The sequence below is a fragment of the Orbicella franksi genome, chromosome 7 (assembly GCF_964199315.1).
Source record: "Orbicella franksi chromosome 7, jaOrbFran1.1, whole genome shotgun sequence".
Classification (NCBI taxonomy): domain Eukaryota; kingdom Metazoa; phylum Cnidaria; class Anthozoa; order Scleractinia; family Merulinidae; genus Orbicella; species Orbicella franksi.
In genome coordinates, this window is record NC_138151.1 from 21,486,845 (window position 1) to 21,508,996 (window position 22,152).

Sequence of the window (22,152 nt, forward strand, 5' to 3'; positions counted from 1 at the left end):
GAAGCTAAATAAGTCCTTTATTTAACACAGGCGCACCAATGCTTCCTTGTTTTATTTCTATTGTGCTTTATTCGTTTACTTCAAGTGGCAAGAACAATGACTTAGCTGATCTATAATCGCAGCAATGGTTAAGGAATAAAACCACAGCAGCATGGCAACGGTGGTTAACGTATTCCTCATTGCATTCAAGACCACGAGCCGTAATTAAGTTAGATTTTGTGAAATTCTTAAACAGTCGCTCCTAATATACATTTTACACCATCAACTTGACCGATTCTGTTTTGGTTGATCTTCATCCGAGTCGGATTTAGTGGAATTGCCATTCTTCAAAGAAACTATTTCCAGCCCTCCGCATTTCAAACCGAAACGGAGTTAAACTTTCTTCCTATTCGGGAACTTCGACTTGATGGGGAATGCATTAACTATAATCCCTTTCAAGTAAGAGCAAACTTGTAAAAAGTGACCCAGCGCGGCAGTTCAAATCAAATTTCCGCTTTTAAATTATTTTCAGTGGCGCACTTGCTGAGGATTGTTTGCTAGATGTTTGTTAGGAAAATCATCTGAGGCATTGGGAAAGTTGATATTGTTGCATACTGGGAATTATCAGAAAAACTGTTTGTTCCGATATTACTGAGTTTTCTTGCTAAACAAACAATTCGTCAGGCGGTAGACGGGTTTCTAGCTAGGGATAAGATAAGATAAGATCGTGGGGGCCTGACTAAGTATCAGCTGGTAGCCCCTGAGCTCTCTGCCGCAACCTTCTTTAACGGAGAACCCCCTGGGTTTTCAAGCGCAGCACATCTGCTATCGAAGGCAGTCAGGCGAAAAGGTTTTTCCTTTTTCCTAAATCCAGACATGAACCTTTGAATCTTTGGTATAAAATTAGTCTAAATTTGGCCTAAACTGTTGTGATTTTATTACCGTGAGATTGCGTGACATTGTTTGCATTCTCCACGATCATGTGATATGTTTTCGCTCTTGGTTGAATGAATAAGTGTGTGTTAAATTTAAAATCCACTCATGGCTGGGTGAACCGTTTCACTCTATAAGCGTGCAAGCTTTCTCACTAAACACCCGATAAATGAGGGACCGGTCAGTATTTATCGCCTGGGGGAGGGGGGGGGGCGGAGTATTTTGGGCTGAACACGGCGAAATTTGGCCGATCCCCCCTTTAAATGTTGTATCACCGAAGTGATCCCCCTCAACACTGTTGACAGCTGTCGTGATCCCCCTTCCCATGTCTTCGCACCCATATTCAACTTTTGAGGTGTATATTCAGTGTTTTTTAACATTCAGGTAGAATTTTAATCTATGATGTACTTACAGTATAATGAGGCCCTTATCCCGCAGTCTCAAAAGTCTCTCTTGATCCGTGTCTTTTTCTAGTCTGGATCCCATTATCTGTTGTCAGCTGACATGCAGCAATATAACAATCTCAAATGGTTGAACAGTGCAAAGTTACTTTTTTAATAGACTGCAAATTTAATAAGAGTCTATCAAGTACCTATGAGCATGTCATATTCAGCAGTAATTCGGCCATCTGGAAGTGCAAAAATGAGTGAAATGAGACCACTATTTTGTTGATCTGTAGTGTTAGATCAGTCTTTGTTTTTTTTTTTTTTTTTTTTTTTTTTTTTTCCACTTTTTCTTGTTTTCTTGTTTCCTCTTTGCTTTTTTGGCTTTTCATTCAGTGTATGCTTGTACCGTAACTTCAGCTATTTGCTCATCTGGTACAAAAGTTAGATCTGGTATACGAACAGTTGACTGTTCATCGAGGTCAGCAATGACAAGATCTTGTTCGGTATTCTCGTCGTCATCTGACTCGTCATCAGACTCCGCCTCTGATTCTTCACTCTCTTCTTCACTGCTGGACAACTCATTTCCATTGCCTGTACTTTTTTGTCTGAAGTAATGACAGCGAATTGCCTTTATCTTGTCCAGCTTTAGACCAACAGTGGTCAGGCCATGTTCTCTAAGGTAAAGGTCAAGCTCTCTCACCTTCAGCTTCTCACCTTTTCCATTCTCAATGAGTGTGCCCCACTTGTAATCCTTGTATGTTAGCTCCTCTTCTAATCTTCTTTTCTCGTTAACCTCCCTTGTTTTAATATCCTTCCTAATGTTTATATCATTTAGATGACCAAGGTATTCAATGACATCCTTTTCCTCGACATTGTAGGTAGCACAGAAAGCAGCGACGGTGTTTGGATTGTCCGCAAAGATAGCATTTTGTTCGTACAAGTCCTTCAGACATTTCCTCGGTTGATAATCGTCTGGAGTACGATCAGTTGTTGGCGTTTCGTACACATCCATAAAATGTCCTGGATTTTCTTTGTCTGGCACAGGCTGGGGATTCTCTCTGTTACTGGTCCCACCCATCTGTTGTTGGTACACCAGGAACAGAGTGTGGAGCTTGCATCTCTTTGGCTATTATAGGCATCCCGACAAAATTAAAAAAAGAGCTCTCCTCGGATATAGTGGTCCTCAATAACGCTCTCTATCTTTCTAAAACAGGCCGCACCAGGTATTGCGGCCTTACTGTTTTCTGAAGCATTTCGGTACGCATTAAGCTCAGAAGCATTAAAAAAAAACAACTCTTCGGAAGACTCACTAAGCCTACTACTAATGCAATTCTTCAGGACAGGGCCGTCGTCTATCCTTTCGGCGACCTGCTTGCAAACATGCCAAGCGTTTTTTTCCGTGCGTTCTTTTTCGTACTTTTCGTAGGAATGGAAAGACATGGCCTTGATTTCGTCTTCAGAGAGATCTTCGAATCGACGGTACATCTCCCACTCCAGCGTTGCACCGTCAACAAGAGCCTCTGAAATGGCCGAATTTGTTCGCTCGGCCTCGCCTTGCCCGCTGTCACCTCTCGAGCGGTGGCATCGTACTCGGTAATCCGAGTTGCGAATTCGAGCCAGCTCAGCATCGCGAAAGCGAATTTCATAATTAGAAACGCCAACACCAGGTCCGGCATCTGTCAGATCTTCCATCTTGGCTTCACGGGTGGCAAGCGGAGATCGCTAATTATTTCAAGGCCTTGTTTGCAAGCATTGCTTACTTTCAAAAATTAAATAGATTCAACTCTGGAATCTCCAGTGTCAACTGAGCCATCACTGTTTGCTACTTCGTCAATAACATTTAAAATGCCTTTGATGGTCGGAATCATACGACAGGCAAGCAAAGACTTACTGTGCTCAGACATTTCCGTTACCTCTGACAAGTGAAGCATTTTTTTCAGCCTTAGTTTTAGTTGATCTGCTCTTTGCTTTTCATAGACGAAAAACTTACACTTGCGTCGTTCGGCCGCGTTCAATGAACTTTTCTATTGACTCTTTTCCATCGACTCTATTCGATTCTCTATAAAAGAATTTGAAACATGGAACTTTGACATTTGAAATATTAAAAATTAAACAGTTTCAATCCATTGTCACTGATACGACATGCACAACAATTGATTATTTTATTATATAATTAAATAGCATATTTTCGTAAAAAGGAGGCGATCATTTGTTAAATATTCATGGAGATCCCACCGCCACCAGAAATTCCATTTTTTTATTCTGGTCCCCCCCCCCCCCCCCCCTTTGTGCCTGTCAATTACGCTTGATGCCCCCTTCCGTTTCTCAGAAAACCATGTGATCCCCCACAAAATCTTCCGCCCCCCCCCCCCCCCGCCCCAGGCGATAACTAATGACCGATCCCTAAGAACTAGATCATCCTGAACCCCGAAATCATGCGTTTTTATATGCGGTTGTTTACTATATCCCATATCCCGTATTCCGTAAATTAAGAATGCAAAATTTAACGATTTTCCCACTCGACATCCCTTTCCATCTGATCTAAGTAGCCCGTATCCTATTAATTCTACCCCCAAATATCCTGTATCCCGTTAATTTTTTACCTTAAAATCTCATATCCCGAAACTCCTAAAAATCTCTGGGATTTTTCCAGCAAGGCTTGGTTCAACCTATACAAAGTACTCCTTAAACATTTTAGCTATCTCTTCTGGATCAGACATTATATGATCATTTTCTTTGCAATACCCACGTAACTCTGATTTTAATTTACTGTTTTGATCACTCACTTTATTAACCTCCAATAAAATTTCAGGTTGCCTTTAAGATAATCAAATTTCTCACAATACATTTTGTTAAATTTGTTCCGGTAATTTTTACATACTCTTTCACTGGTTTTGTTTGAATTCTAAGCAAATTTTCAAATAACATTTTTTAAGTTCTCTTGAAGTCAAAATACCTTTTTGTGCTTCATGGTGTGTCAACATTGATTAAGTTTTTATTGCTTTGGCTAACTAAGGGTAAACTCTCGTAATACTCTTTGTCGAACTTCCACTAACGGCCACCTCTGTACAACGGTCACTTTTTTTGGTCCGAACGGATAGTGTACATTCACTCTTATTTTAAATTCTCTACAACGGCCACCTCTCCACAACGGTAACGGCAAATAAAACGCATTTCAACTGAGAAAACGGCCAGTTAACCATCGACTGACGACCGGCTTAAACAAAACCCCATTTTTTTTATTGTAAAAGGTCAACAAAATTGATCCTTCCCCCGTTTGGTTTAGTCTCTGTTTCTGTTTAGTTTCTGTTTTATTGATATATTTTGACTGTGTTACGTACAGTTTATATGCTAAAAAAAGCATTTTTAAAGAAAAGAAATGTTGCACCCACGAAAACAGGTGTCATGTTACACCCCTACCTCCCCATAACGCCCATCTCTCTACAACGGCCACATTCCTCCGTCCCTAAGGTGGCCGTTGTGTAGAGGTTTGACTGTATATACTTTTCCAGTCTTAATTTTCTAATGCAAGACAGTTTATCAATTGACTCACTTCTTGCTTTTCTGTACTTAGGTTTTTGTTTACTACTATTGATCAATAAGTGTGATATTCTACCAACACTTAGCCGATATTCCACACACAATTGATCGGATCTCACTTACGCTCGACCAATATGTCACCAGACACAGCGCGGGAGAATGTCCACCGACTATCAGTATAAACTATCGGTCGATATATCGAGTGATTTATCGACCGATAGTCGGTCGAGATATCGGACGACAACACTTCTAGTAAACATGATCAAGAAAAGGAGCGAAACTAAATTGCATTAAATATTTCGATATTAAGGGAAAGTTTGTTTGAGGACTCTTACCTCAAAACCTGTCTCTAAACATTTCAATCTCACTGGCCGTTCTCTTCATGGTATCTCTCTCATTAAGGCAACAGTGAAAGTCACACTGAGAAATTAAAACATAATTTTTTCTTTCAACTCGGCGCAGCAGCCCACTTGAACAAAGACCGTTTTTCAGTTAGTTAATTCATTCGTGTATTTTCTGGTGTTTTGCCTTCTACTCGACTTTATGAACGCACAGACAACCCACAACCCTCACTTTGTTCTGACGGAGGACTAACACTCAAAAAACTGCAAATCTCAAGAAAATGTCTAATGACAAGCAATGGAATGCATAGTTCAGCTGAAGATGGTTCCTCGGCCAGATGGGGGAGTAAAGAAAATTCTAACAAAAATACATGTACTATACGACAAAAGCCTATCTACTTTTATTACATGATCATGATGTGTGCTTCTATTAATTTTTCCAGTAATGTAATATGAACCTACTTTGCAAGAATGATGTTAGAAAGGCTTTTTTACTTTTGTTGAATGTTTAGACGGAGTATTGAAATTCACTTTGGAGCCTCCTAATCCAAGCTATGCTGGGAATGGAAGCAATGCTAAACTTTTGTGGAACTACAGTCTGGACAATCAAGCAGAGCTGCTAGGGATTATCTACAGTGTAAAAGAACCCAGTGGTGCTTTCGCTGGAATGCTGGTAAAATTAACGAATGGAAGTGTTATGAATCATCAAAGTATACCTGCTGCTTACAAAGGAAGAGTTAGGATTGAAGGAAGAGCCTCCCTTGTTGTTGAGAATGTAACTCCTCGAGACAACACGGAATTTAAGTGTGCACTTGTTCCAAACTCAGGAACAGATTTAGAGAGTAAGGTTCAGCTCATTGTGACAGGTACGTAAGACATACATTTACTACAAATAATCAAACGTCCTGTATTTTTTATCACATGACTACTGGTGACAGGAGACATAGAACAGCGCAAGGGCCGGATCATTGCAAAGCTTGCATTGAAAGATCCAAGTTGATGTAGAAAGGCTTAGAAAAGAATTTAAGACCAAATCACCCGGAAATCACCAGATACTTAAGAGGCCCTGCGCCTAAGAAACGACCGATGATTTCCGGCTAAAAAATAAAATCGGCCGATTTTTATCTCCCAAGTAGAGGTTACCGAATACTATTTAAAAATGAATTTCTTTTGTTTCAGTTTCGCTTTAAACCAAAAATATCGAGCCGCAAACTTTTTCCGTCTGATAGCTGCAAAATCAGGCCGAAAATAAGGCCCCGCAAAATACTGTTCAGAAATTACTATCGCAACGCAAAATAATGAGAAAACTACACAGTGTTGAAGAAAAAGGCCTTTTGATGCAATATCATTCGATAAACATCAAAAAACTGCCGAAGCGATTAAAAAATAAAGTTTCAAATGTTGCATACTAAATTAGATGGAGCGTTGGAGCTGATTTTAAAATAATTATTTCTCAAAAGTCCAACGCTGTTGAAAGCAATCACAGTGATGAATTAGACATTGGAGGGATACACATCACGTTTCTGGAAAAACATTTTTCGGCCAAAGTATATTGACCTTGTACAAAGGGTTCAAAGTTACCGTGTTTACCGTTATCCTGCTACTTCGGCGAAACACTTTTCTTTTGCCAATACGGCCGTGGATAGCGTGTTAAACGCCACTTTAAACCTTACTAGGCATTCAAAGACCATCCTGAGTAGAAGGATGTAGAATTGAAAGAGAAAGGAAGATGAAAAATACGCAGAAAAAGAAAATAACTCGAAATTACCATCTGCTAACGAAAGTTGAATCTGGAAAATGTCGTCGTGTGACAGCGGCCATTGACGTCATTTGTCACGTCAAGTCGTAAGAGCGTGGGAAAACGAGTCTGCAGTGTCCTTCGGGCGGTCAGCGGTTAGGGATCCAGTCGTGACCCCATAACTCAGATCACGCTGCGGCCAAAACGGTGTGGCGGTTGGGGAAGTTTTTCTTTTTGAGTGACCATCATTGGTGAAAAATAACATAACATTGTTCCACTAAACGTTTTCCGGCCGGGGAAAATTGTTTCCCTATTTGTGCATTCGTTTGGATTCCGCCGCTATTTGTACAAATGACGTCAATGGCCGCTGTCACGCGACGACATTTTCCAGATTCAACTTTCGTTAGCAGATGGTAATTTCGAGTTATTTTCTTTTTCTGCGTATTTTTCATCTTCCTGTCTCTTTCAATTCTACGTCTGGTCTTTGAATGCCTAGCAAGGTTTAAAGTGGCGTTTAACACGCTATCCACGGCCGTATTGGCAAAAGAAAAGTGTTTCGCCGAAGTAACAGGATAAAGGTAAACACGGTAACTTTGAACCCTTTGTACAAGGTCAATATACTTTGGCCGAAAAATGTTTTTCCAGAGACGTGATGTGTGTCCCCCCAATGTCTAATTCATCACTGTGATTGATTTCAAAAGCGTTGAACTTTTGAGAAATAATTATTTTAAAATCAGCTCCAACCCTTCATCTAATTTAATATGCAACATTTGAAACTTTATTTTTTAATCGCTTCGGCAGTTTTTTGATGTTTATCGAATGATGTTGCATTAAAAGGCCTTTTTCTTCAACACTGTGTAGTTTTCTCATTATTTTGCGTTGCGATAGTAATTTCTGAACAGTATTTTGCGGGGCCTTATTTTCGGCCTGATTTTGCAGCTATCAGACGGAAAAAGTTTGCGGCTCGATATTTTTGGTTTAAAGCGAAACTGAAACAAAAGAAATTCATTTTTAAATAGTATTCGGTAACCTCTACTTGGGAGATAAAAATCGGCCGATTTTATTTTTTAGCCGGAAATCATCGGTCGTTTCTTAGGCGCAGGGCCTCTTAATTTAGTTACAGCAAAATACATTTTCGCGCCAAAAGAATTGACCCTTTAGGAGAAATTTTAAGATTGATCTGTAGTATCGGCCAGCCAATTAACTTGACTGGCTATGGAACGCTTCTTGTTAGTCAGCTTAAATGGAACTTCGATGAGGTCACACGACTCTAAAACACAGAAGTCGCGTAAAGCACTCGTGGTGTCGATCGTCTCGATGATTAAGGCGACTGATCTGGCTTTAATGGACGCGAGCAAACTAAAAGCTAGTGAAAAATATGACCGACGCTATAGCCCTGGCCATTCTGGGTTATCATAATATTCAATAACACTCGGCGACAAGCTATGAAAAAGCGGCAAAGAGGGGCAGGATTGCAAATTGCGACAACTATTTTATTGTAAAGTGCTACAAAGTATATCAGGTATTACGAGATTATAAACTTCACATGACAGCTGTGGCTTTGAAATAACTGGATGGTCGTTTTGGACGTCGAGGAATGGGAAGGTGAGGGTGGAATGCGAAAGTAAATCGAAAACTTTTAAAGACATAGTTGCTTCGTGGATGTCACTCACTTTCTTAGTGACTTTTATTTCACAGGTTTTATAAACACCAGAATTCTTCAACTATATGAGTTGGTTGGTTATTAGCTGTAACAAGAGAAAATGGTGGGACAGAGAGGGAGGCTCCCAGCCCAGGCCTTGGGATATGTCAATTAAGTTATTTTAGGGTTGCCAAAAACAGCGGGTGCGCGTTTCCTTTTACGTCCGCATGATACCATTCTTTAGATGATCAGGCAATTTAGAAACGGCGGTCCACGGGGAAATACGCTTTGTCGATAGAAGCGCCTTTTACGGGTACATTAGAGAGAGTTGGTATTTCTGGATGGATAAATCAAAGAGGGAGATACATTTTCACAACTCTTGGCTGTAAATAAAGGTTTTCTAACGCTGATCATGGCTTTTGTGTAATTACAGAAATACCAGAAATCAGTCCACCGTCAATAAACGGAAGTTACATTGAGGGATCTTCAGTCAATATTACTTGTTCAGCGACTGGAAAACCAGACCCGGAAGTATCATGGATACGAAATGGAAAAATAAAAAGTTCCGGTAGGAGCTCAGCGTATTTGAACTTCGACCAAATAAAGAGGACAGATGATGGACTGTATACATGTACAGCTAACAACTCAGCAGGAACAAAATCTCACAAAGAGATCTTGGTGGTTGGTTGTGAGTCTGGAATTATTTGATATCAAATCTCTACATCAAGACTTCAACTTAATTTCTTTTAAATGTAATCACTCCTTTTTTCTCTGTATTTTGCTTGAAAAGTTGAGGGAAATTTTCCAAATTTGCGCCCCACTTTACATAACGGATATAAGCAAAGCAAATTAGAGCGGAGTTTCCTTTCGATGATTAGGTTTTGCTTGTTTGCCAACTCAGTTTAAGAGAAAACGTAAACTTTGTGTTAAACACTAACTGAAACAGTTTATACTTAACCATTTTTAACCTTAGTTAGGAGTAGTATTTTTGATCCTAGTTCCAGTTTTAAACCCTTGCTTTACTTTTAAGATTTTAGCGTTTCTTACTTCTGTATTTTAGACAGTTAATGCATAATTTAGACTTTTTTTTTTAGAGGACCCTCCTAAAAACCACCTCTAGGTTATTGGAGGCCTCCTCTTCAAATATTGATTTATTATTGTGATGATTTATTATTTGTCTTTTTCAATATTTTGTTTACAGACCCGGCAAAAATACTAAGTGTTACTTCATCAGCTGCTAAGTCTTGGATTGGTCAGACAGTGACGTTGAAGTGTGTGTCAGATGGCGTTCCTACACCAACACTCATTTGGTACAAGCCTGATGGAAATAAACTAAACACATTCACAGCTAAAGAAAGTACAGTGGAGGTGTCCTTAAATGATGAGCAAGATTTTGGTGAATACAAGTGTGTCACTTACAATGGCCTTGATCCTTTAAGCGACTTTTCAGTGACTCTTGAACAAATACGTAGGTGTCCTTATATCTTTCAGAAATATACAAAGTTTATTGTAAAGAGAGATGACTAAGAGAAAAGTAACTTGTCCCGCCGCAGAAAAGCCCCTTTTATTTATCGACTTAAGATCACTAGTCCACTAAACCACCGACAGCGATCGCATTTTCATCTTATAAGACAGAATGTTCATAGTAGACATCCCAGTAGATTGAAAATTTAAAACTTAAGGAAATGGGACATATTTATCCTTAGTTATTATACGGATTTCTCGGCTGATAGCCCCAAAAAGGACTAATTTAGGCTGTTTTTACTGTTGCCTAGAAGTAAGAGTGAGAGTCAATACATCATTGAATGAGCCCGATTTGAATAAAAGTAGAGATATATGATATAAATCAAATTTCTTTTAGAGAAACCAGGCCCCCCAGCCATCATATCTTCAGGAACAGATATTCAAGCTACTTCACTGACAGTAAAATGGACTGCACCAACTGATGATGGAGGGAGTCAAATTACAGCATACCGAGTGGTCATAATAAAGGGTAGCACTGAGATAAAGAATGTTAATATTACTGACCCTGGAATAACCAGTCTGTCTGTTGGAGATTTGGAGAGAGATACCGAGTACAACGTGAAGGTGTTTGCCAGAAATGCTGTCTTTGAAGGTGCACCTGGGCAAAAGACTTTCAGGACAAAGACTAACGGTGAGATATCTATTGATTTTTATTAACAGAGTATTTCAACTTAAAGATGTTCACTATCATACAACAGCTCTACTTGGTAATTTGTTTTTGATGCAAACATGTCACTAAAACTAAAACTACACAGTCCATCAGGGCCCATGTTAATATCAGGTCCTGAAACTTCTATAAGGGCCGCTTGGAGATACGAGATTTCTCTTCGAGTGTTGAAGAATATTTCAACACGAGAAGAGAAATTTCGTTTCTCCAAGTGGCCATGTAATGTTCTATTTACTATATAATTTCCAATAAAATTCCCAGCCATTTTAATTTCGCTGCGCAAGGCGCCATTTATTACGTAACCATAGCAACGGTGATCCTTTCACATGTGACGGTAACATGTCATTTTCAGGTGAGAAGATACCACGTTATCGCGGGAAACCTCACCTAATATTTCATTGGTTTTCATATAATATAAAAGGTGTCTATCTTTCTACCTATCTATCTATCTGTCTGTCTGGTTATTTATCCGTCTATCTAATACATTTAACCAAGCCTAAAAGCGGAGCCCCTGGGCCGGGTTGTTCAAAGCTCGATTAAGCTAACCCAGGATAATCGAGAATTTTGATTTGCGTTTTGTCACTTTGCGGTGAGGTTTCTGTTTATGTTGTTTGGCATTCTGTTTTGAGTTTGAAGAATCTAAAACTGCGCAAAACAAAAGCACTAAAAATATTTGTATGCAAGAAAAATTTATACTTTGGTTAAAATCCTGGGTTAGCGTTAACTGGCTTCCGAACGACCCAAACTCAAATATCATATCATCTAAACTTGAGCCCGCGATATGGTCACTTGATAGGGGTGAGCGGATAACTTGTTTTGACAGGTGCCAATTGATCATAATACGGATGTCCAATATCAATGAAGTACGCGATAAACTAAGGCTGCATGTCTCTTTCAAACTACAGTAGAACCCCGGTAACTCGAACCATTAAGGGAAACGAAAAACAGTTCGAGCTAGCGGGATCGATTCAATATCCAACTCAGTTGCCATGTTAATAATTGATAGTTTACTGATTGTTCAGCACTTCAGTATACTGTGACAGCTAAAGGCACCGCATCTGGTATGACTCATAACATTGGGAAATGACTCTCAAATATATGAACGGTCGGTTGCGCTAACTAAAATCAAGTTGCTGTGGTGTTAGTTTTGAGTGTTTTTACCGATTACACGACAAGGAAAGCTAATGGGATGACATCCCTGCTGAGTTACATGAACCAGAATTCGAGTTATCGGGGTAAACTTTTATCAAGGGAAACGAAATTTAGTTCGAGTTAGTGGGGAATTCGAGTTGTCCGAGCTCGAGTTAACCGAGTTAAAATGACTGAAAAGTGGGGTCAAATCCAAGGAAAATGGGACTTGGTTCGAGTTAGCGGGGGAGTTCAAGTTATCCCAGTTCGAGTTACCGGGGTTCTACCGTATTAGCCGGAATATCGCCGTCATCTTGCGCGACTCCGTCGTCGCCATGGTCGTGCGAACGCGCTCACGAACAATACCGCTAGCCAAGAAAGTCAATTCATGTGTTTCCTTTTCTTTCCTATATGAGTATGGAGCCCGGAGGGCCGCCGAAGCTCCGCTATTATTTCGCAGAAAGCGATATTACAGTAAAAATGCTTTGAACTCATTTGATCCAACTAGTTGGAAACAAGTTGCTGAATAACTTTATCACTTAGGAATTCCCGAGACACCAGACATTAAAGACTTGCCTGCCGAGATACACAGCGCTGAGGTGGTCATAAAATGGGCAAAGCCAAACAGCAATGGAGCAGACATCACACAATACACTGTGTATATTCGGAACGTTACCAGTGATGATACCGTAGGAGACTGGAGACAGATTGAGGTCATTTATGATGTCTCTATTCTTGAATACGTCGTCGCACTTAGAAAAGGCCAGCAGTATGAATTTTTGGTTACGGCAACTAACAAATATGGAGAAAGTTTGAAAAAACAGCAAAACATAAAGAGAATCAATGTTTTGGAAGGTAAAGTAATGGCTTTTTTTTCTGGATTAGTTATGAAACTCGCTAGTTAAAATGAAATTTTTGTTTTTCGTAACAACATAACAACTAACTTGGAATTTAATGTTGTAGTGGTTACGGACTGGAACAGTGGTTATTACTGTCCTTAAACGCTGGTACATTCTTGAATACTAGTTTTATGTCTGTTTTCTTGTTATTTCAGAGTCCAGTAGATCGACTGCGAACCAGAATCAAACAGGTAATAAAACAGTTCGGTGTATATATTATTTAAAGACATGATTTATTTGGCAAGACTTGTTTGGTAAGACGTGGCCAAAAATATGCTCCTATTTGTCGCTTTAATTGTAAATGTTATCACCCACAGTTGTTAGATGCGATAAAGAATTGGAGATTCTTCATGCTGTTTATCTCAGCGTCATAATCCTATTGGCGATAATCATTGTTGTTATCAGTGTTATCCACTGGAGAATACGTCGAGGTCCAGGTATGGTAAATATATGTCATTTGCCGGCTTAGGGTCCGTTCGTATAGTGAAAAACTGTGATCGAGGTCTTGAAAATGCTGCCCGAGGCCGCAGGCCGCCTATTTATTTTTTTCCTGCGGTAAATTGGCTTACGAGCAGGTTTGTCTACTCAACTTTGTAATTGAATTGCCTAACTTGCCGTGTACAAACCATCGCAAAAATGCTAACGAGTCAACGAGCAAGTAACTCAGATACTAGACATAGAAAGATGTAAACTCGACTGCAAATGACTTTTTTTCGCTCAAAATTGTGCGGGAAAAGAAACACAGGATAACGCGCCATTACAACGCCGAGCTACAAACAACCAAACAAACTCTCACAACTTCAAAATACTCAATTGAATTTACTTACAGTGACTTTCCTTGCCATTTAAAAGTGAATGGAGCTAACTTTTATTGATTAATCGTCGATGGAAGAGTAAAAAGGGCGGAAGATTGACGATTACCGCCAGTTCACTCAGGAAAATTGACCAACAGGACAATTTCACCCACGCTGTTTCCCGCCGTTACCGTGATCGTGATCAGAGATAGGAAAATCCGGGCCGCGCTAAGAGCCAATCAGATTGCAGGATTCGTTACCGTGCCCTCTTGGCAAAAAGTAATACTTATTATTTAGTCTTTAGACACGCTCTACTGAAATGGAAATTAACAAAGTTATTTAGCCGTCGAAGTGATCTCCTCTTCTGTCTGTATTGTTAATGGCGACCACTGGAGATGAGCTCAAGTGGAAGCATACATAAATGGACAAATGGAATTCCATTTTTTTTCCTCATACTGGACTAAATTAGTGGTGTTGTGTGTCTACCCGAGATAGAAACTTTCAAAGGGCCCTATAAATAACTGACACTCAGTTTTCACTACTCTTTTCTGCTGTTCATCTCGTGAAATCTCTAGCCTTTTATAAACCTTGAGCCGGTTAGCATCAATTTTAAGTAAAGCCTCCCTAAAGTCAATCCTAAGGTTACCCCGTACAGTCCTGATCCAGTTGTCCTGGCTGATCCCAATGTGTGCAGGGAGAAAAAAAGGTATGAGCCTAACTGATATGTTTGCATGTAAGCCCTTAATACAGTCCCAGAATTAAATCATTTTTTGAGGTATCAGGTGATGTATACAAAACTTGAAAAATAGTATTCTCAAGAAGGCCATTTTTTCATTAGTTATTTGTCTTTCTCAGCACATTTTTTGTTGTTGTTGTTTTTCAGTAATTTCTAAGCGGCGTGAAAGGCGGTGAGTATAACCGTCAAAGTTCAGCAGTTTTCCCTAGACATAATAGTGCAAGCTACGATTGCCTGCCAGAAGTCAGTAATATACGGTATATTGGTTGCACGTGCAAAAATGACGCAAGTAACGCTAAGAAAAAACAAAAGCAACTTCAGTATTTGAAACGCGTTAAATCATTTTGACATACGTAGCGATAGTTTCAAACTGTTTTCAAATATGTGTTTAAGCGTAGGATCAATAAAATATGACAAAAAATGTCGATAAACAAGGGGTAAAAAAGTTCTTAGTCATTTTTGTTTTCTCGCACACGATACATGGCGCGTGGCGTCACATGAGCGTGTACTTAAATAAAAGTCACGCGCAGTCTTTGATCGAGGATCGGGTTGAATCGCGTTTAGAGATAAAGTTTAAAAAAAATCTGTGGGACAGATTTTGAGCTATTTGTGAAACAGGCAAAATTTCACATTTTCTTAGTTTGCGAAAAATCTGTGTCAGATTTTTATTTTACTTTGCGGGGGAATGTTTAATCAGAGCCAATTTCTTATTCCTGAAAATTTTGAGGTGGGGTCAAAGGTGTAGATTTTGAGAAAAACGTCTTTTAACCTACTAGTGCCCAGTCTCTCCGTAGGTACTCGGTCTTTCATTTTGGCCATTTGTTGACGTTTAAATTGTTCAAGTTTCACATAGAATGGTAAAAGACTCGGACAAACAGTAAATAGAGAAAGGTAAAACATTTTGGAACATTTTTGAAAAGAGTTCGAAGTTGGGCTGTTATAATCCATCAAAACTGTAGTAAACCACCTTAACTGACAGCTCCAGGAAGCAATAGCTATTCATCACTATTTACACCACCAACACGATACTTAAAAGGGTTTAAACTGAAATCATGTTTTCTCATTCCAGCATTAGCAGATCCTCATTAAGTGCAGATTGCATTGAAATGGTAAGCTCTTCTCTCAATGTGTCTCTCGTTATGGACTAGAAGAAAATATCGGTTTTATTACATTACCATTACAAATGAGTCAGAATAAACCAAAAATGGAAATTTTTTTCTGACACTAAAATGCCTTCCTATCATTTCTAGGTATCCACCTCAGCTTCTATCGCGTTGATAAAGGTTGTTAAGCGGTATAACTTCGTAATTTGTTTTCGTTCCCTTCAAGAGCACTGTTGACCACCACGCAGCAGAAGTTCAGTCCACAGAAACAATTGATGCTACCAGCATAACCTACGAGATTCCTAACAGTGGTGGAGATTACATGCCTCTTCATCCTTCAACGAGAGGCTGGGAGATCAGTCGAGAGCAAGTGGATATCATTAAAAATATCGGAAAGGGAGCTTTCTCTCAAGTCGCTAAGGCAACAGCTAAGAACATCTATGGCAGCCAAGGGGTCATAACTGTGGCTGTGAAAATGTTGAAAGGTTATAGAAAATTATATTTTAACCTTATGATTAAAGCTCTTATTATATGACTTTGGTTTGAAGCCGATATAACGTGCGCTCTTATTGGCTAATTCTAGGGCATTATTCTCCCATGATGCCCAAGTGCCGATTGCGGGGCTGCAAAAACAAAGTAAAAGATAATAATGAAACTATTGCGATTTCCTGAAAATTGTAGCGACTTTAAACGATGAGAAACGAGGAACACTCTGCGAATGACTCCTATTACCCTGACGAGCTTCAATTTTAGGAGAGCAAAGCGAACGTATAGCGTTAAATTATGAACGAGTAGTTGTTGAACAGGACAAAGGAAACGGCCAGGGCGAAATTGGAACTTCCGTCAGAGCCATACAATAAACTACTAATCAACCTCAAACGTTCAGTCTTTACGGGAAATTCTCAAACCTCGGCCTTGCAGCATAGACGGTTTGCGATTTCCCCGTAAAGACCTCACTCTCGGTTAATAAGTAGTTATTGATATCCCCCTCAGTTTGTCTTTTGTAAGATAGTGGTTCTTCGACCGATTGATTGAATTGATTGTCTGATGACTGACTGACTGACTGACTGACGGACGGATGGACGAACGGACGGCCTAACTCACTGCTTGCTTGCTTTCATTTTTGCATGACTACCTAACTAACTGACTAACTGACTGACTGGTCGATCGATCGATCGATCGATCGCTTGATTGATTGATTGATTGATTGATTGCCTGACTGACTGACTCATATTCTCACTTTTGCTAAATTTTTAGTTTCAATTTATTTACCTCAAGTAGAAAACGCTCCTGAATCAGATAGGAAGGACCTGCTCTCAGAGCTCGAGCTCATGAAAAAACTGAAGCCTCATCCTCACGTGATCAAGCTGATTGCATGTGTTACCGAGTCGGGTAAAGAAAATATTTCTTTATGTAATGTGACATGGCTACGTCAATTAACAATCAGGAGTTGAGTTCAGTAATATAATATGCATTTGGCGATTATAATAAAAAGTTTATCAGGCGTTAGTTTTATGAAAACGCACACACTGAAATCGCTAACAGAATATCAATCAATGTCTAAGACTGAACATTTAAAAGTGAAGTATATACACATATGCCTTAGTATTCTCCGTATGTTTGCTATGTACTCTCTCTTTCCGTTCCGGCACTCTCAAACCTTAGGTTAAGTTCCCTGCAGTTTATGGAGATTGTTTCTGTAGTCACTTTATACTTGAACTTCATAAGGTAAGGGCATTTTCCTTTATTTTAGATCCGTTACTGGTCCATATTGAGTATGTGCCGTACGGTGATCTGCTGGGTTATTTGAGAAAGAGTCGTGGGCTCAGTGACACGTATTTTAATAACCCGGATAGAAAGCCGGAAACCAACCTAACTTCAAAGCAGTTGATGAGGTTTGCCTGGCAGATAGCTGACGGGATGGCTTATTTGTCGTCAAGAAAGGTAAAAGCATCTCTACTAATTGCTATTCTATGACTACTAAAGGTATCTCAAACCTGGAAAAAGACTTACAATACAAAAACAGGACAACAGATCAACAACATGTAGCCATGACGGTAATTTTGAAATAATCACATCTTTACTTCAGATAATACATCGTGACTTGGCGGCCAGAAATGTTCTTGTTGGTGAAGAAGAGAAATGCAAGGTGACAGATTTTGGGATGGCGAGGAATGTTCAGCGAGATGATATTTACACCAAACAAAGTCGAGTGAGTATCATATATTTACTGAGCTTCCCATAATAGCGGAGCTCCGGCGGCCCGAAGGGCCGCCAAGCCGAGCCCAATACCCATTTAGGGAAGAAAAGGAAACCCATGAATTGATTTTCTCGTGGTTATCATGGCTAGCGGTATTGCTCGTGGGCGCGTACGCACGACGGCGACGACGACGACGACGACGACGACGACGACGGAGTCGCGCAAGATGGCGGCCATACTCCAGCTAATAGGTTGCCAGAGACATGCAACCTCAGTTTGTAGCGGGAGAATGCCATTTTTCTTGGCGGAATTTTTAAAGAAAAACGATAGCGGAGGTTGATCTAATATTTTTAAGACAGGGCTACACTGAAGCAAAAAACAGAAAGCAAGAATTAACAGGCAAAGGAGTAGCCAAGAAGATCGCGAAAAAGACTGAGCGGGCCAGCGCTGGGGAAGGAGGCGAAACAGTACTGAACAATGCCGTGAATTATAGCTAGTCAAGGGCTAGAGAAAGGAGGTGAAATAATACCGAACAATGCCGTGAACCAAAGCCAACGAGGGCTATAGAAAGGAGGCGAAAGTACCCGACAAATTGATTCAGAAGACTGCCGAACTCCCCATAGCCAAGTTCAAAATTCGCGCGAACGTGATGCTGTGCAGCCGTGCAAGAAAATTCAAAAGTCACCTGATTTGGTCAGGTGATGAACAAGAGAAATCAAACGTACCCGAGTGTTTTAGAGAAATTACAAAACAGTTAACGTAGCGGAAAGAAGTGGTTGATTCGTTGATCTATCGAAAATATATCTTCAGTTCAGTCTTCACAACTTTTGCTGCAAGTTTCTACCTGGAAGATTTACACTGGCCGAACTGAATTGCCAACTTGCGGTAAGTGACTGTTGTTGTTGCGTTTGGTATGAAAATTAACAAGTTGCCTCGGGGATATAAGCTTATTTTCAATTGGAATCCATTAAAAGTCTTCCTTATTTGAAGCCATGCTGTAAGAGATTTTAAAAATTGCATCGTTTTAATTTCGCTCGTCTCTAAACAATAACACGTGGGTCGCTTTGGAGGTTGCTGTAAGTTGTAAACAAATTAAGTTTTCTGTCGATTTTCGTCGTCAACTTAAGCTTATAACCTCACATCTAAAAATAAGCTTGACCAAAACCGTACTTGTAAACACGGCCGGGCGAGTTTTGAAGTTTTCTCTGAGTTAGTTAGCACTGCCGCTTCGTAGACTGCTAAAATTTGTTCTTCTGTTGTTGAAAACCAAGAAAGGTCTACAAACCATTTTAAGCCAAAGCGAACAGGATTTGCTAAATTTACTTTTGTTCCTATGTGAATATTTGCATATTGTGATTACAAAGTATGGAGATTTCCTCGTTTTGTTAGTTCAATTTATTCGGTTTGGCGAAATGCTTTTGTGAATTCCGAGGTTAATTTGGTTGAAGACTGGTAAAGCTACTGCCAATAAAATGACTGCATAGCTAAATTAAGCCGTCGGCAAAAATACAGACTCTCAGTAATATTCAGATTTAAGCGTGAGTAATTTTTAAACTTTAACACCGCAAGCTTAAACGAATTTTCTTTATCCTCTCTTTTATTCGGTCACCGTTCATTGAAAAGGGATTTGCTGTTGATACTCGAGCTCAGATGTAGTGATATGCATCTTGTGTTTATAATGTAGATTTCCTCGTTTTATTTTGTTGTCTGTCCAATTAGTTCGGTTTGGTGAAATGCTTATATAGCCCAAAATGTCGAGTAGACGATTATGCATGGCAATCCTGTCTGCAAATAAAGCTCTGCTTTGATTTTGATTGGCTATTTCATTTTATTTGTGCCATTGCTTTTGGTTGGGGGTACATGGACCCTATTTTCTTAGTAAGAGGTTATTCCCCAATGCGGTATTTACACTTAATATGGAAATGTTCCAAAAAAGTGAGATATTACTAATTAACTCGGCAAACTGAACAGTGTAATAGAAGTTCTTGCCCTGACCATTTCTCGTTAATAAGAATAACTTTTACATACATATATACACAATTTAGTGAGAGAGAGTCGCTCTCCTATCTCCACTCTCTCTCTCTCTCTCTCTGCTCTCTTCTTCACAATAATTTTTTATTAACTAACTTATTAAATGAATGTCGCTGACTGTTTTCTTTGTTGTGCATGCATACTTTCTTACTGGTCGAAGAAAGTTTCAGTTTCTTCCTGGCTGTACAGTTTCCTTTCTCCTGTCCTGTACCAATTCGTTTGTGATATAACTTCGTGAATTCTCTATTCTCCTTAAATTTTATCTCATCAGGTTGATAGAATGCACTCTCAGAGTGTTCCATCATTGTCTTCAGTCGCTACAATTTTCCGGAAAAAGGCAATAGTTTTCTTAATTTCCTTTTACTTTGTGTTAGGACTTTTTAGCATGCCTGTAATTGGTCCATGGGCATTACGGGGGAATAATTTTCAAGTAAAGAATTACATTCATTTTAGTGTTGAGTATTTTAAGTTGTTATGAATTAGGCATTTCTTTTTATTTTTTATTTTTTATATTTTTTATTTTAGTCGCAGGCAATGTTTTATGGTTTTACCGAGGTATACCATGTAAATGTAAATAATGCACTGGAATTGACCTATCAGGGTGTGCATTATATCGGCTTTAAACACAAAGCATATATAATAAATGACTCGTATGTAAATGATATTTTTATCACAGAGAACTGGACAGGGCAAGAACTTCTCCTTCTTTTGTGAATTTATATATTAATTATCTTTATCAAATCCCAAAATAATTATCCTTATCAAATCGATTTCAAAGAGTCAGACTGGTGGACACACTTTCGAATTGGCAATCTATATCTAATGATGTACCACAGGGATCTATCCTCGGCCCCTTATTATTTAACATCTCTATGGACGATCTTTCATATGTTATTGAGAAGAGCACTCTGTCCACTTACGCTGACGACACTCAAATCTTTTACGCTGACAATGAACTCTCCAAAGTTGAAGAAACAATCAACAATGAACTTATCAGTGCTGATATATGGTTTGTGCGAAATAGTATGAAGAGGAACAACTTCCCATATCCAACACAATGGAACTTCTTGGCGTGACAATTGATGAGAAATTAAATTTTGAAAAGCACCTCGCTAAAATATGTAGAAAAGTCAGTCAACAGATCGCTGTATTAATCAAAGGCTCCCTGAGCCAGCTCATGGATGAATAGTTGATTTTTGCCTCTGTGCAAAACGAGTCTTTGTGCAAAACTATTCGTAAGAAAATGGATATCACCTGTGCGTTCATTCTCTTGAATATAAAGTCATGTTCATATGAAGTGTTTTGCACGAACATTCGTTCTAAAAAAAGAGGCAAACAGCAACTTCAAAGCGGAAGTAAAGTCTGCAGATGAGCCAAGTGGCCCATCAGGTCGGCACTTATCCCGGTTTCTGTAGCATGAAGCGACTAGGAGTATTTCTACTACCCCCGGATGAAATGCTAGTCGATCGCAGGGTTACCCCGCAATATTAAATTTGCCAATACTTATACACCTGAGTGGAAAGAGGCCTTGTGAGAGTTAAGTGTCTTGCTCAAGAACACAATACAAATTGTTTGTGCTAGTCTCGCTAGCAATGCAGTAATATTCAAAAGGATTGCAGATATGTCTCTTCTAATAGATTTTTGCAACGGTTACAGAATATACTTATGTTGACAAGTATCAAGCATTCTCTTCTCCAGAATTCAAGTTTTGATGTCAATTTGTTTAAATCTCTCATTTCTAGGAGCAAAAAAAAAAAAGCACTCTACATCACCAGCCACCATGCGTCCGGCTTTTTGACACAATTGGACAGCATATCTTTCTTGCCAAAAAATATAGATCTACACAGCCTCTTTGACTTAATTTGTTCATCCATCACTAAAATATTGCAGTGTATATCTACTCAATCGCACATGTAGGTTGTCTTGCAAATCATCTGTGAAGAAATTTTCACTCTGGTCGAACTGCATGGAATACAAAAGAAATGTAGTGTGAACGACAACAAACTAAAAGATTAGGCAGTTCGAAATTTTTTTCCCTTTAGTATTTAAAAACAAGTTTACAAATTTCGAGCTTGCGATACTAACACAGGCAGAATTTCAATGTGTGCGTACAAAATAAAATAAAACAATAAAGAAACACTGAAACCAAAGCCTAACAAGAATTTAAGCTTACCTTGGACTCCGCAACGAGAGAAAGCGAGTGGAAACCATCAAATTCTCTTGCCAAGAAAAAAAGCTAGGAGCTTAACTTCCCCCATATGCTAATCACGATCTCACTTTCTGGCTTCGTCTTCCCGGGTGTCATGTATCAACTATTTGACCTCGCCGACCGTGCTGTTGCACATGATACCTGACCACAGTCATAAATACCTCTACCAGCTTTCATATATTTACGAGATAAAATCACATGAAACCAAAATGGCTGACTTGAATCTTCCAGGTGTTCGACAAACTCGTACCCAGGCTCTCGATTTATCGGGCAAAAATGTACGCCTTTCTGGTTCCCCCCTC

General features: G+C 39.3%; 1 protein-coding gene and 1 pseudogene across 1 annotated transcript in view; one reads left to right on the forward strand and one right to left on the reverse strand.

The window, feature by feature from the left end:
* Positions 1 to 22,152, forward strand: part of LOC145492549 (uncharacterized) — a 28,664-nt gene that overhangs the window by 1,303 nt on the left and 5,209 nt on the right. The window contains exons 2-14 of the mRNA XM_081471998.1: positions 5,692 to 6,045; positions 8,993 to 9,247; positions 9,761 to 10,027; positions 10,421 to 10,714; positions 12,422 to 12,733; positions 12,933 to 12,968; positions 13,095 to 13,214; positions 14,455 to 14,479; positions 15,377 to 15,416; positions 15,637 to 15,895; positions 16,692 to 16,802; positions 17,164 to 17,354; positions 17,500 to 17,622. Of these exons, the coding sequence (XP_081328124.1) occupies positions 5,692 to 6,045; positions 8,993 to 9,247; positions 9,761 to 10,027; positions 10,421 to 10,714; positions 12,422 to 12,733; positions 12,933 to 12,968; positions 13,095 to 13,214; positions 14,455 to 14,479; positions 15,377 to 15,416; positions 15,637 to 15,895; positions 16,692 to 16,802; positions 17,164 to 17,354; positions 17,500 to 17,622 (2,387 nt within the window). The remainder of the gene's footprint in view (positions 1 to 5,691; positions 6,046 to 8,992; positions 9,248 to 9,760; positions 10,028 to 10,420; positions 10,715 to 12,421; positions 12,734 to 12,932; positions 12,969 to 13,094; positions 13,215 to 14,454; positions 14,480 to 15,376; positions 15,417 to 15,636; positions 15,896 to 16,691; positions 16,803 to 17,163; positions 17,355 to 17,499; positions 17,623 to 22,152) is intronic.
* LOC145492667 (uncharacterized) lies at positions 1,635 to 4,269 on the reverse strand (annotated as a pseudogene).